Genomic DNA, 13157 nt, shown 5'->3' with positions numbered 1-13157 from the left:
TCTGCACCAATATCGAGTAGTAGCCGTGGTTACCATTCCAATAGCCGTATTTAAATGAGAAGGCCAGACTAGTTGTAAATCATGCAAATCCATATACTGATTAACCCATCTTAAATCTCCGTTCAGTTTGTGTCCTTTAATGTACTTCGTTTACTTTTGCATGGTTACAAGGAACTGTTCCAATTGTACTAAAACCTCCTATTTCTTATCTGAAAGCTCTTATATATTACGTGCGATGTTTCCAAACAGTTTGTGGTAACGAACTGTAAGTAAGGAGCGATCCAACTCAATAGTAAAAGAAACTCTAAAGAACTTTTGATACCAATGTATACATCAAAGGAATTGGATTTTGCTGCTGACTTTAAATTTGTAAACTTCATCAAGTTTATTCCTACACATCAAAAGTAAGAAAATTTGCCTTATTTTCGAAAAAAGGAGAAAACATCCCCTAAAAGTCATAGAATCTTAATAAAAATCACACCATCAGATTCAGCGTATCAGAGAACAGTGAACCCTACTGTAGAGGTTTCAAGCTCCTATCTGCACAAATGTGGAATTTTATATTTTTGGCCAGAATAAAGATCACAGATGCGTGTTTATTTGTTTTTTGTGCTTTTTTCCCAGGGGCTGATTGCATCGACACAGTGACCATAGAATTTAGCAAAAGGGCTCTTTCGAACGAAAATTAGAAGTTCTAGTGCCCTTTTAAGTTACCAAAAAATTGGAGGGCAACTAGGCCCCCTCCTACGCTCATTTTCCCCAGAGTCTTTAAAGACACTTCCATCTTCTTTCTTTCTGTTCCATCTTCTTTGCTTAAGAAATCAAATTACACGGATATAATTCTGTCTAAAGAGTATAAAGAACTGATAAAAGGTGGAACGGACTTTAGTGTTAAAAAAAAATATCGACATCATCTAGCGTTGGGCGACAGTTTTTTCAACGTAATAACGATAATAATTAATTTTTATTAATTTACTTATTAAAATAAGTGATGTCCTATGGCAGGCTAGGCTTATAAGAAGATCGTTTACATTGATAAGAAATAACAGCGGTCCAAGTATGGACCCCTGAGGAACCCCCACAGCATTAGAGAGGTTTTCTTCATCTGAAATGTAGCCATTTGCATCCAATATTTGTTTTCTGTCCTTGAGGTAAAATTCAATTACGAGACTCGCTTGTCCTCTAACACCGCAATTATGTAGCTTAGATAGTACAATTTTATGAGAAACAGTGTCAAAAGCTTGTGTTATGCCAACAAATATTGTTGCAGGTAGCAGACCTTTATCCATGGCATCATTCAAAGACTGGGTTAGCTTTAATATGGCATGTTCTGTAGAGTATGAAGACCTGAATCCAAATTGAAATGGGCTGAAAAAAATTTGTTTTCTTCAAAAAACTGTACAACATGTTATATATACACTTTTCAATAACTTTGCTAAAAGCGGACAAAATGGAAATAGGTCGATAATTGGATGGATCTTGCTTGTTTCCTCCTTTATGTAGGGGAATAACTCGAGCAGTTTTCATCAATTCAGGGAAAGATCCGTCTTTGAAGCATATATTGGCCAGATGAACGAGCACCTGAGCACAGCATCCAATGGTTTGTTTCAGTAGATAAGTAGATGAACAATCGGTTCCTTCAGAATGTCCGTTCTTCATGATTTCCACCAGATTCTTAAGTTCCACTTCAGTTACGGGAGACAGAAATATGGAAGAATCGATGGGATGTGGTAGAAAGTCGCGAAACCCAGATTCCGCATCCAAGCAGTCATTCAAATTATTGTTTACGGTGGCCTCTCCAATCCTAGCACTGTACTGGTTCATTTCCTCGGCTACCTTTTGCTTACCATTCACTGTTGATCCATCCGATACATTCATTGATTCGGGCAGCCCTTGACTTTTGATTTTGTTAAGACACTCGTTAATTATTGTCCAGGTCTTTTTTGGAGATCCTTCAGCTTCGAGAAATAGTTTCTCAAAATGAATCTTCTTCGTCCATCTTATCAGTCTTGTAAGATGTTTTTTTTATAGAATCTGAATGTAGTTTCATTATTTGACGTGGGAAAATTTATATATTCAGCGTAGAGTCAATTTTTTCCTCAATATACTTAAGCAAGCCTCTTATTATCCATGGCTTCATGGTTTCCTGGTACTTTTTACACCTTTTCCTCAAAGGAGGGCACGTTTCATTTAAAGCATTCTGAAATGTTTCAGTAAACGACCTGGATACAAATTAAATGTCATCTGACTCCAAGCATTGTGACCAATCAGTACAAAGTAACTTGGCATTTAAGAGCTTAACTGAACCTCGACCCATCCTTCTTGACTTTTTTTTTATCTTTTCACCGAAATACCGGAGGAATTCGCTCATAAGAATAAAATGATCTGACCCATCCGTAATTATTACGTCACACGACCCAACAGGGAAATTTACAAGTTGATTATCAATAATAGATGCATTTTGATTTGTAACCAGAGTTGGAATCCAGAAGGATGGAACAAAGCCAGCAGCCAATGATGTAGTAAGGAAGTCTGAGTACTAGAAGGCGCAGAAGTACATGAATCATGACTTACTGAAGAAGTGTCAATGTTAAGGTCTCCCATGAGAATGATTTTTCTTTTCTTGGAACTGACCATCTTAGCAAATTCTTCAAATTTATCCAAATATTTCTTGGTGCTAGAACTAGGAGGGCGGTAGAACATGCATAAAAGAACCTTCTCAGATGCTATGGTGACTTTGATAACCAGAAATTCGAACAGCATTTCCTCATATAGAGAGTAAAAATCTTTAATTTCTTCAAAATGCAAAGAAGTATGGATGTAGAGTGCAAGTCTTCCTTTCTGACTATTCAGTCTGTTTTTCTGAAGTATTTGGTATCCTTAAATATTTGCCGCATTCAGAGACAGACGGACAGACACTATATATATATATATATATATATATATATATATATATATATATATATATATATATATATATATATATATATATATATATATATATATATATATATATATATATATATATATACGTCAGAGAGAGAGAGTTAATCAGAGAGATGAAACATGGTTAGTGCTAGTCGTGGCTGGAGTAGCAGCACAACAGAACTAAAAAAAATACACAGCTTAAATGAAATTCTCATATTTGGAGAGCCATATTTTCTGCGAGGGTTACGTTATTTTCCACAGAGCGCATGCTCCACGGGGGTTATTTTCCATTGGAGGGTATTTTCTGCGGGGAATATTTTCGTACGGGGAGGTATTTTTACCATGGGGTTATTTTAGGGGGTATTTTCCAGGGGGTTATGGGTTTATTTTCAACGGGAGGATATTTTCCACGGGAGGGGGTGCATTTTCCAGTGTGGTATTTTCCTCGGGTGTATTTTCCAGGGAATGGGTGAGTATTTTCTGGAGGGAGTGGGGTATACATAAAATGTTTTACTGTATTCCTCCCTGTTCTACCCTAATTAATCCTCCCTATTAAATTAGCACAGTTATGTCAGCCCAGCAAGCACATTCTCCGTGTCTTTGACTTATCAGACCAATTTTTTTTTTCTATTTATGGTAATAGTTTTTTTCTATTCTATTACGGTAATAGTGACGCATATTTAGCCGAATTCTGCGAAACCGGAATTTTTAGTAAATTATTGCCAATTTTTTTTTTCAACCTTTTCTGTTGAAATGTACTGCTTAAAAAAATGCTTAAAATAAAGTAATTTGATAGAATTACTTTCCACTCTACATTCCACAGAACACGCCCAAGAAGTGAAGTTAGGTTAATCCTAATGAAATATACCAAAATATAATGAAAAATAGGATACCTTATATATATATATATATATATATATATATATATATATATATATATATATATATATATATATATATATATATATATATATATATATATATATATATATATATATATATATATTTATATATATATTTATATATAAAAATATATATATATATATATATATATATATATATATATATATATATATATATATATATATATATATATATATATATATATATATATTATATATATAATATTATATATATATATATATATATATATATATATATATATATATATATATATATATATATATATATATATATATATATATATATATATATATATATATTTATATATATATTTATATATAAAAATATATATATATATATATATATATATATATATATATATATATATATATATATATATTATATATATAATATATATATATATATATATATATATATATATATATATATATATATATATATATATATATATATATATATATATATATATATATATATATATATATATATATATGCAGCACAACGGAACTAAAAAATACCCAACCTTAAATGAAATTCTCAAATTTAGAAAGCCCTATTTTCTGCGAGGGTTACATTATTTTCCACAGAGCGCATGCTCCACGGGGGGTATTTTCCATTGGAGGGTATTTTCTGCGGGGAATATTTTCGTACGGGGAGGTATTTTTACCATGGGGTTATTTTTGGGGGTATTTTCCAGGGGTAATGGGTGTATTTTCAACGGGAGGATATTTTCCAAGGGGGGGGGGTGCACTTTCTAGTATGGTATTTTCCTCGGGTGTATTTTCCAGGGAATAGGTGGGTATTTTCTGGAGGGAGTGGGGTATACATAAAACTTTTTACTGTATTCCTCCCTGTTCCACCCTAATTAATCCTCCCTATTAAATTAGCACAGTTATGTCAGCCCAGCAAGCACATTCACCGTGTCTTTGACTTATCAGACCAAATTTATTTTTTATCTCTGTCTGAGATCATCGAACTTATAGTAGCGTTACGCTATTACGGTAATAGTAACGCATGTTTAGCTGAATTCTGCGAAACCGGATTTTATCGGGACTTTTTAGTAAATTATTGCCAATTTTTTTCAACCTTTTCTGTTGTTAATTACAAAATGTGTGTCAAATATGCTTTACGAATTGAAAAAATGTGCTGCTTAAAAAAAATGCTTAAAATAAAGTACTTTGATAGAATTACATTCCACTCTACATTCCACAGAACACGCCCAAGAAGTGAATCCTAATGAAATATACCAAAATATAATGAAAAATAGAATACCTTAGGAACAAAATTATAGAAACTACGACAAAAAATGATGATAAGCAGGCCGTGCAGAATGCATTAAATTAAATGCTTAATTTAACCTAACCCCTAGCTACCTTTATATTTTAAATATTTAATTAAAATATACCTCGTAGTTTTTTTTTTACCCAAAATAAGCAAATCATAACCCATTACAGAGAGCGAAAACAGTTTTTGTCAAATCTTACGCAGTGGAATTCTTGATTGTGTTCCGTTTAAGGAACAAGTACCCCATACAATAAACTACGCATTCAAATTGACTCTTTTCTAGCTATTCAGCCGGGAGTGATCAAAGTCTAACATGAAGAGAATTGTAAAGACTAAATATAACTTTCCGAGAGGCCACTACATTATAACAACACGACAATAAGAAATGTAAAACTCTTAAAAGTAAACTATAGAACAAAGAGTCTTCTTATTAGTAGTTACCGGCCTAAACTAATATATCCAGTATTACCATATTCTAGGCTCTTTAGCAGATCTCTGTCTTTCTCCTTACCACCTAAGAGGCTATTTAGTAGAACTATATCAAACAGTTCGTAGTAACGAACTGTAGTAAGGAGCGACCCGGCTCAATAGTAACCAAAACTCTAAAAAATGGAATTTTGATATCAGTAGCTACATCAAAAGAATCACATTTCAATGCTGATTTCAAATATATAAGTTTCATCAAGTTTAGTCTTACCCATCAAAAGTTACGAGCCTGAGAAAATTTGCCTTATTTTAGAAAATAGGGGGAAACACCCTGTAAAAGTCATAGAATCTTAACGAAAATTACACCATCAGAATCCACCCTCCGATCGCTTTGAATCTTAAAAAAGATACTAGAACTTCTGACTACTATTCCAATGAGCCTCTCTGAAGTTTATACTACCAGCCTTTCTATAGAAACCTTACATGCCCCCAGGACATTACTTACATTCCTTGCCCCGAGGGTGGTGGGGGGAGGGGTTGTCATCCTCAAAGACATAATTTCCTGACCTTTTCACTACATTAAACAAAATGGATATCACATAATTTTGATTAAATATGTTTGGGGAAATGGTGGGCGTGTGAGGGGGTTAGTTCCACTCCAATCACTTTTGACGATTGAAATGAGGACTGGCTTCTTCAATTTCCAGTTGAATGAGCCCATTTTTGGAGTTTCGAAGACAAAAAACGGTCATCTGAAAGTTTTCATAAGTTGCATTTAGGGAAAATACGAGGTGGTGGGGAGGGGGGTATCCGCCCTTCGATCACTATGGGCGTGTGAGGGGTGGGTGTGTTAGGGTGTTAGTAACTATCCAATAGCTATCGAATATTGAAAAAACTATTAATTTCGAAGTTTTTTCGACAGCAAATAGCCATCTCAATACTTCTATCAGATGCATTTCGGGATGATACGAGGTGGCGGAGATATCCAACCTCCGATCACTCTTAATCTCTAAGAGGGCGCTAAAACTTCTGATTAGCAATCCAATGAGACCTCCAAAGTTTATGCGATCACCTTTCTATATAAACCATGTAAGCTCCTAGGGCATAATGTACAACTCTTGCCCTGAGAGCTGTAGGGGGAGGGGGTTTATGTTTCTCAAATACATAGTTTCTGGACCTTTCAAGTAAATTGAACAAAATGGCTATCTCAAAATTTTGATTGGATGTATTTGGGGAAATCGTGAGCGTGGGAGGGGGGTTAGTTCCCCTCCTATCACCTTCGACTATTCAAAATTTCACTAGCCCATTCAATTTTCAATCAGATGAACCCTTTTTGAAGTTTCTGCGACAGCTCATTCGATACGAAGTGCCCTGGTCTAAAAAAAAAGAACAATATATTGTGCCCACATCACTCTTTACTTAGGCAGCACTATTGTGCCGCCTATGATTCCCGGCCTAAAGTAATATATCTAGAATTTTTCTAATCATGTTCTAGGCTTTTTAGCAGAACTATTCCTTTCTTCTATAGTACTATTTCTTCGTCACTAGCATCTGACGCACAATTTAGCAAAAATATTGCTTTCTTCTTACCATACAACAGGCTATTTTTGTTGAACCATTGCATTCTCCGTATCCCCATATAGGTTAATTAATGAACCACTGCATTCTCCATATCCCCATATAAGTTAATCAATTGATTTATGCCTTTCCCATTACCACTTAACGAGGAAAAACAGAGTATTAAAGTTGAAACTGCTCCAGCATTATGAAATAATTTGGGGTATTCGCTTTGTCATCAACTCCTGTCTCCATCTCTATCCCTGAAAGAGAAACCCTACTTATGTGGTATCATAGTGGCACCTAAACTCCCCCAAAGAGAAATCCCCCAAAGAGAGTGGATCCGTTCCAACTATGTCAATCATGTATCTAGAACTTGTGCTTATTCTTCCCATCAAGTTTCATCCCAATCTCTCCACTCTAAGAGCTTTCAAAGATTTCCGGTTTCGAAGATTTTTGTTTCCGTTCCCCCACTCCTCCCAGATGGTCGAATCGGGGAAATGACTATTTCTAATTTAACTGGCTGTGCTCCCTGATGCGCCTGTCAAATTGCATCTTCCTAGCTTATCTCAAAGTGCCTAAACTAGCAAAACCGGGACAGACAGACAGACCGAACGAGAGAATTTGCGATCGCTATTTGTCACTTGGTTAGTACCAAGTGCAGTAAAAACGATCAACAACTAGATAAAACACAAGTTTTCAACTGAAAGTAAGAAGCAACATTTTAACAAACAGAAAATATTCCGTATACGAGATGGATTGCTTCTCCTCAGTAGCTTGTTCTTACGCTATAGTTTCTTTTTTAACTTTTAAAAGACGCTATTATTGTAATTAAATAGCCTTTTTGATTCACGAGTTATTTTTAAACGACTGAAACAAAAATCAAATATAGGTTATTATGAGGTTATTATTAGTTTAAGAAAAGTAAAATTAATATGCAAATTTTGTTTTAATTATTTATGTACGCAAAAAAACGTAAAAATCCGTAAAAAACTGTAAAAAACAGTTTTTTGAAAACAAAGAGCGATATTAAGCCTTAAAACGAACAGAAATTATTCCGTATATGAAAGGGACAGTCCCCTCCACAAAGCCCCGTTCTTTACGCTAAAGTTGGACTATTTTTTACAACTCTACTATTTAAAACAATAAAACTTTAGCATAAAGAGCGGGGCGTTGAGGTGGGGACAGCCCCTTTCATATACGGAATAATTTCTGTTCGTTTTAAGTTTTAATATCGCTCCTTACTTTCAGTGCAAAAAACTTGTTTTTTTTTTAATTTAATCATCATATAAGAATTGTTGACACAGCCCGCGTTCAGGTCGATTTTAACTCTCTGGTTGCATCTTCAATTTCAATGGAATTCGCTTCCAACCGTTGTTCGGGGCTGCCGTTCTTTTGGAACATTCAAACATCTGGTGGTTGATTTTTGTAAAGTTAATTTTAATATACTAATGGTTAGAAATAAATATTTTTTTAATTTATTCATCATGTTTTCTAACTTTTACATTTTGGGTGATTTTTTGTCATTACATGTCTTTTCTTATAAGCAGTTTATTCATCATTTGTTCCTTGTTGGTCAAATAAAAATATTAATTTAAAAAGTCTTGTAGCTTATTTTCTAAAGTTTAGCTTTTGACCTATAATTTTTTTTCAACTCTGTGGAGTCCTGCATCGCCTGATTTTTATGTTTATGTATGAATGAAGTCCCTCTCCCTCTATTCTTCTAGTTTCTTCTAAAGCTCATCCATATTACCTGCGATGTTTTGATCATACAAGTCATTGACACAGCTTGCGTTCGGTTTGATTTTAGCCCTTTGGCTGTATATTCAAGTCAATGGAATTCACTTCCGTCTGCTGTTGGGGGGCTGCCATTCTTTTGAAATATTCAAATGTCTAGTGGTTAATTTGTTTAAAGTTCATTCTAATTTATTAATGGTTGGAAATAAATATTTTTTCTTTTAATTTTTCATATGTTTTTTTGGGGGGGTGATTTTTTGGCATTAGATGTTTTTTCTTATAAGTGGTTTATTGATTATTTGTTCCTTGTTGGTCACATAAAAATATTATTAATTTAAAAATCTGGTGGCTTGTTTTCAAAAGTTAAATTTTTAAGCTATAATTTGTTATTTTTCTTTTCAATTATACAGAGTCTTGCATTGCCTGATATCTGTGTTTATATATGAACGAAGTCCCTTCCCTTCTATCGCTTCATCTATTTCCTTTTGTTCTCCTCTCTGTTTTTGTGAGTATGTATTTTTTTATTCTCTTTGCTTATATGATTAAAAATTTAATTCCTGGAGTTTTTCAGGCCTTTTTGAGCAATCTATGATTGTGCTATTGAGTTTTTTGCTGTTCGTATTTTTTGGTTGAAACATATCTTATATTCTCAAATGAAAGTCTGGTAAGGATTATTTTTCAGGCGGATTCGTCCGCAGGAAACTTCCTGGCAGGAATGGTTCGCAGCGAGGATGAAACTGTCTAAGGACGATTTTTCGGGGATTGTGCCAGGGGAAACTTTTATTAAAGAATCCTTTGCAAAGAGACAGGAGGGGTAAATCTAGGGAAATGTAGATTTCCTGGATTTAAAAAATGACGCTCTTTACATTATAGTTCGACTTTTTTCTCACAATTCTTCATAAACGGTTCCTGAAACACAATAGCCATTTCACTTGATTTTTTTTTTTAAAGTATATTTTTTTTTGTTCAAATAGCGGGGTATTGAGGAGGGGAAAGCCCCCCTTACATACGGAATAACTTCTGTTCGTTTTAGTTTTTCATGTTTTTTAATTTAATATTTTACAATAGTGATTTCTTTTGCTTCCTTTCTTTTTGGTCATTATTTTACCGGTGGAGGAGTGTGGAGGAGGAGCGGTGTAAAGTGAATTAGTTTTGTTCTTAGAATTTTTGAGAAATTCGTTTGAATACTCCAAGGGTCTTGACTATTACCAGTAATAGTTCTGCAGTTACAACAACGAAATATCAGCTTTTTTCCGCGAACACCTCAATGGGTTAAATGCTGAACAAATCCTGCCTCTCACACTTGGTGCAAGAATATCCTTCTTGCTTTCGTTAAATTAAGCCATTTCTTCAGTATTATATATTTCTGGCAAGATAAATTGAGTTATCATTATTAAAAAATTTCAAATCTTTGGCAAATTTAGCATTCAAAAATTACTATTTTCTTAGTAAATAATTTAGTGTTTGCTTAAGTGTGTGTCTAGCCTGTGTCAATAAATTGGGTTGTATTTTGAATTAATATTAAACTAATCCACAATAAATAATGACGGAAAAAGGCCACTTACGTACTTCATTGCCTGCTGTTTTTTTTTAAAGAATAATCAAATTCAATAGTTCCAAATAGTTCCAAAAACACTGACAATAGTTGAATTAATGATCGAGCTTATGTCCAATAAGAACCAATAATAAGAGAAAACAGAGGGAAAATGTCATTTTATTTTCTTGGGAGGGATATTACCTTCCATTATCACCATATTCTATGGGTGTAAAAACTTGTTTCACCATCCAACTTCTATTGGTAGAAAGACATAAAGTCAATCTTTATTGGATGTGGCAGTCGTTTCGGGTAATAACCGATATCAATAACGGTAACAACCGGTAACAACGAGCATTATTTCTTCTAGGAATGAGCAGGTCAAAAAAAGAATGTTTTGGTCGTGTTCTCTAGATAAGAACCTCATTTTAATCTGGTTTAGAGGTTTTTCCCCCTTTGGAACTTGTTTATTAGCTATAGGGCTTAAGATTAGAAATTGTAAACTGGCCTTGAGTATGGATTCCGAGAGGCAGAGATTAAAGTTCAGATCATGGACGATAAATTCTTGAAGATTCTGAAAACTACTTAAAAAGAATAACAGATATTTACCTATCTGATTTCTGAAGCTACTTACTTGAATCTCCCCTAGCCCTAATAGAGAGGGTAACAGTTAAAACATTGGAACTATTTTGAACAAAACCATAAAAAATTTGAAAACCATTTAAAAACAAACGTAAATGTCTACTTAAATGTCTACAATTCTAGTACCTGGTTTTATACCCCCACTGGGCGATACAAAATTACTCAGTTTCCATTAAAAGAATAGCGGATCACTTCTGTTTTCTGACGATTCTGTTTTCTGGAAATAAAGTGGTAGCTTTTGTTTTACCAACAAGTCATTGTTGCATAAAAATCAATAGATGTCTACTCTCTCTCTCTATAATGGATCTGGTCACAGAAAATGGCGAAAAAATCCCTTGTTTGCTGATGCAGAATGGCTGTGTGTGTGTAAAGCATGAAAGTATTGGGTGACACAGAATTAGGATAATGCCAATACTTGAGGGGATCCTGAAGATTTTTTTCATGGCCCTCATGAGTTTTCTTATAAAGAAAATATAACTTGTTCCTTTAATTATCAACATCATCTAGCGTTAGGCGACAGTTTTTTCAACGTAATAATGATAATGATTAATTTTTGTTAATTTAATTAATAAAATAAGTGATGTCCTATGGCAGGTTAGGCTTAGAGGGAGATCGTTTACATAGATAAGAAATAACAGCGGTCCAAGTATGGACCCCTGAGGAACCCCCACAGCATTAGACAGGTTTTCCTTATCTGAATTGCAGCCATTTGCATCCAATATTTATTTTCTGTCCATGAGGTAAGATTCAATTAGGAGACTCGCTTGTCCTCTAACACCTCATTTATGCAGCTTAGATAGTAGAATTTTATGAGAAACAGTGTCAAAAGCTTTTTTTATGTCAACAAATACTGCTGCAGGTAGCTGGCCTTTATCCAAGGCATCATTCAAAGACTGGGTTAGCTTTAATACGGCATGTTCCGTAGAGTATAAAGACCTGAATCCAAATTGAAATGAGCTGAAAAATTTGTTTTCTTCAAAAACTGTACAACATGTTAAATATACATTTTCCAATAACTTTCCTAAAAGTGGATAAAATGGAAATAGGTCGATAATTGGATGGATCTTGCTTGTTTCCTCCTTTATGTAGGGGAATAACTTGAGCAGTTTTCATCAATTCAGGGAAAGACCTGTGTTTGAAGCATAGATTGACCAGATGAACGAGCACCTGAGCACAGCATCCAATGGTTTGTTTCAGTAGATAAGCAGATGAACAATCGGTTCCTTCAGAATGTCTGTTCTTTATGATTTTCACCAGATTCTTAAGTTCCACTTCAGTTACGGGAGAGAGAAATATGAAAGAATCGATGGGATGTGGTAGAAAGTCGCGAAATCCAGATTCAACATCCAAGCAGTCATTCAAATTACTGTTTACGGTGGCCTCCTCAATCCAAGCAAAGTACTGGTTCATTTCCTCGACTACCTTTTGCTTACCATTCACTGTTGATCCATCCGATACATTCATTGATTCGGGCAGCCCTTGACATTTTCTTTTGTTAAGACACTCGTTAATTATTGTCCAGGTCTTTTTTGAAGATCCTTCAGCTTCGAGGAATAGTTTCTCAAAATGAATCTTCTTCGTCCATCTTATCAGTCTTGTAAGATGGTTTTTTATAGAATTTGAATGTAGTTTCATTATTTGACGTAGGAGAATTTATATATTCAGCGTAAAGTCAATTTTTGTCCTCAATACTCTTAAGCAAGCCTCTTATTATCCATGGTTTTACGGGCACCTGGTACTTTTTACACCACCTGTTCTTCACAAGAGGGCACGTTTCATTTAAAGCTTTCTGAAATGTTTCAGTAAACGGCCTGGATACAAATTAAACGTCATCTGACTCCAAGAATTGCGACCAATCACTACAAAGTAACTTGGCATTTAAGAGCTTAACTGAACTTTGAACCATCCTTCTTGACTTCTTTTATCTTTTCACCGGAATACCGGAGGAATTCGCACATAAGAATAAAATGATCAGACCCATCTGTAAGTATTACGTCACAAGACGCAACGGGGAAATTTACTAGTTGATTATCAATAATAGATGCATTTTGATTTGTAACCAGAGTTGGAATCCAGAAGGATGGAACAAAGCCAGCAGCCAATGATGTAGTAAGGAAGTCTGTAG

General features: G+C 34.3%; 2 protein-coding genes across 3 annotated transcripts in view; both read right to left on the bottom strand.

The window, feature by feature from the left end:
* Positions 1–10664, bottom strand: part of LOC136028430 (uncharacterized) — a 28002-nt gene extending 17338 nt beyond the window's left edge. Inside the window, exon 1 of one of the 2 annotated variants that reach the window (XM_065706271.1) lies at positions 10422–10664. In XM_065706271.1, the coding sequence (XP_065562343.1) occupies positions 10422–10430 (9 nt within the window). In that variant the 5' untranslated portion in view covers positions 10431–10664. The remainder of the gene's footprint in view (positions 1–10421) is intronic. The other variant, XM_065706272.1, reaches the window with a different exon arrangement.
* A 1343-nt stretch (positions 10665–12007) lies between these two features.
* Positions 12008–12667, bottom strand: LOC136028568 (uncharacterized). Its single transcript, XM_065706415.1, has one exon. It carries the CDS (start codon positions 12665–12667, stop codon positions 12008–12010), a length of 660 nt encoding a protein of 219 aa, XP_065562487.1.
* Between the last annotated feature and the right edge of the window lie 490 nt (positions 12668–13157).

This window comes from Artemia franciscana, chromosome 6 (assembly GCF_032884065.1).
Source record: "Artemia franciscana chromosome 6, ASM3288406v1, whole genome shotgun sequence".
Classification (NCBI taxonomy): domain Eukaryota; kingdom Metazoa; phylum Arthropoda; class Branchiopoda; order Anostraca; family Artemiidae; genus Artemia; species Artemia franciscana.
This window is presented reverse-complemented; position numbering and strand designations above follow the sequence as displayed.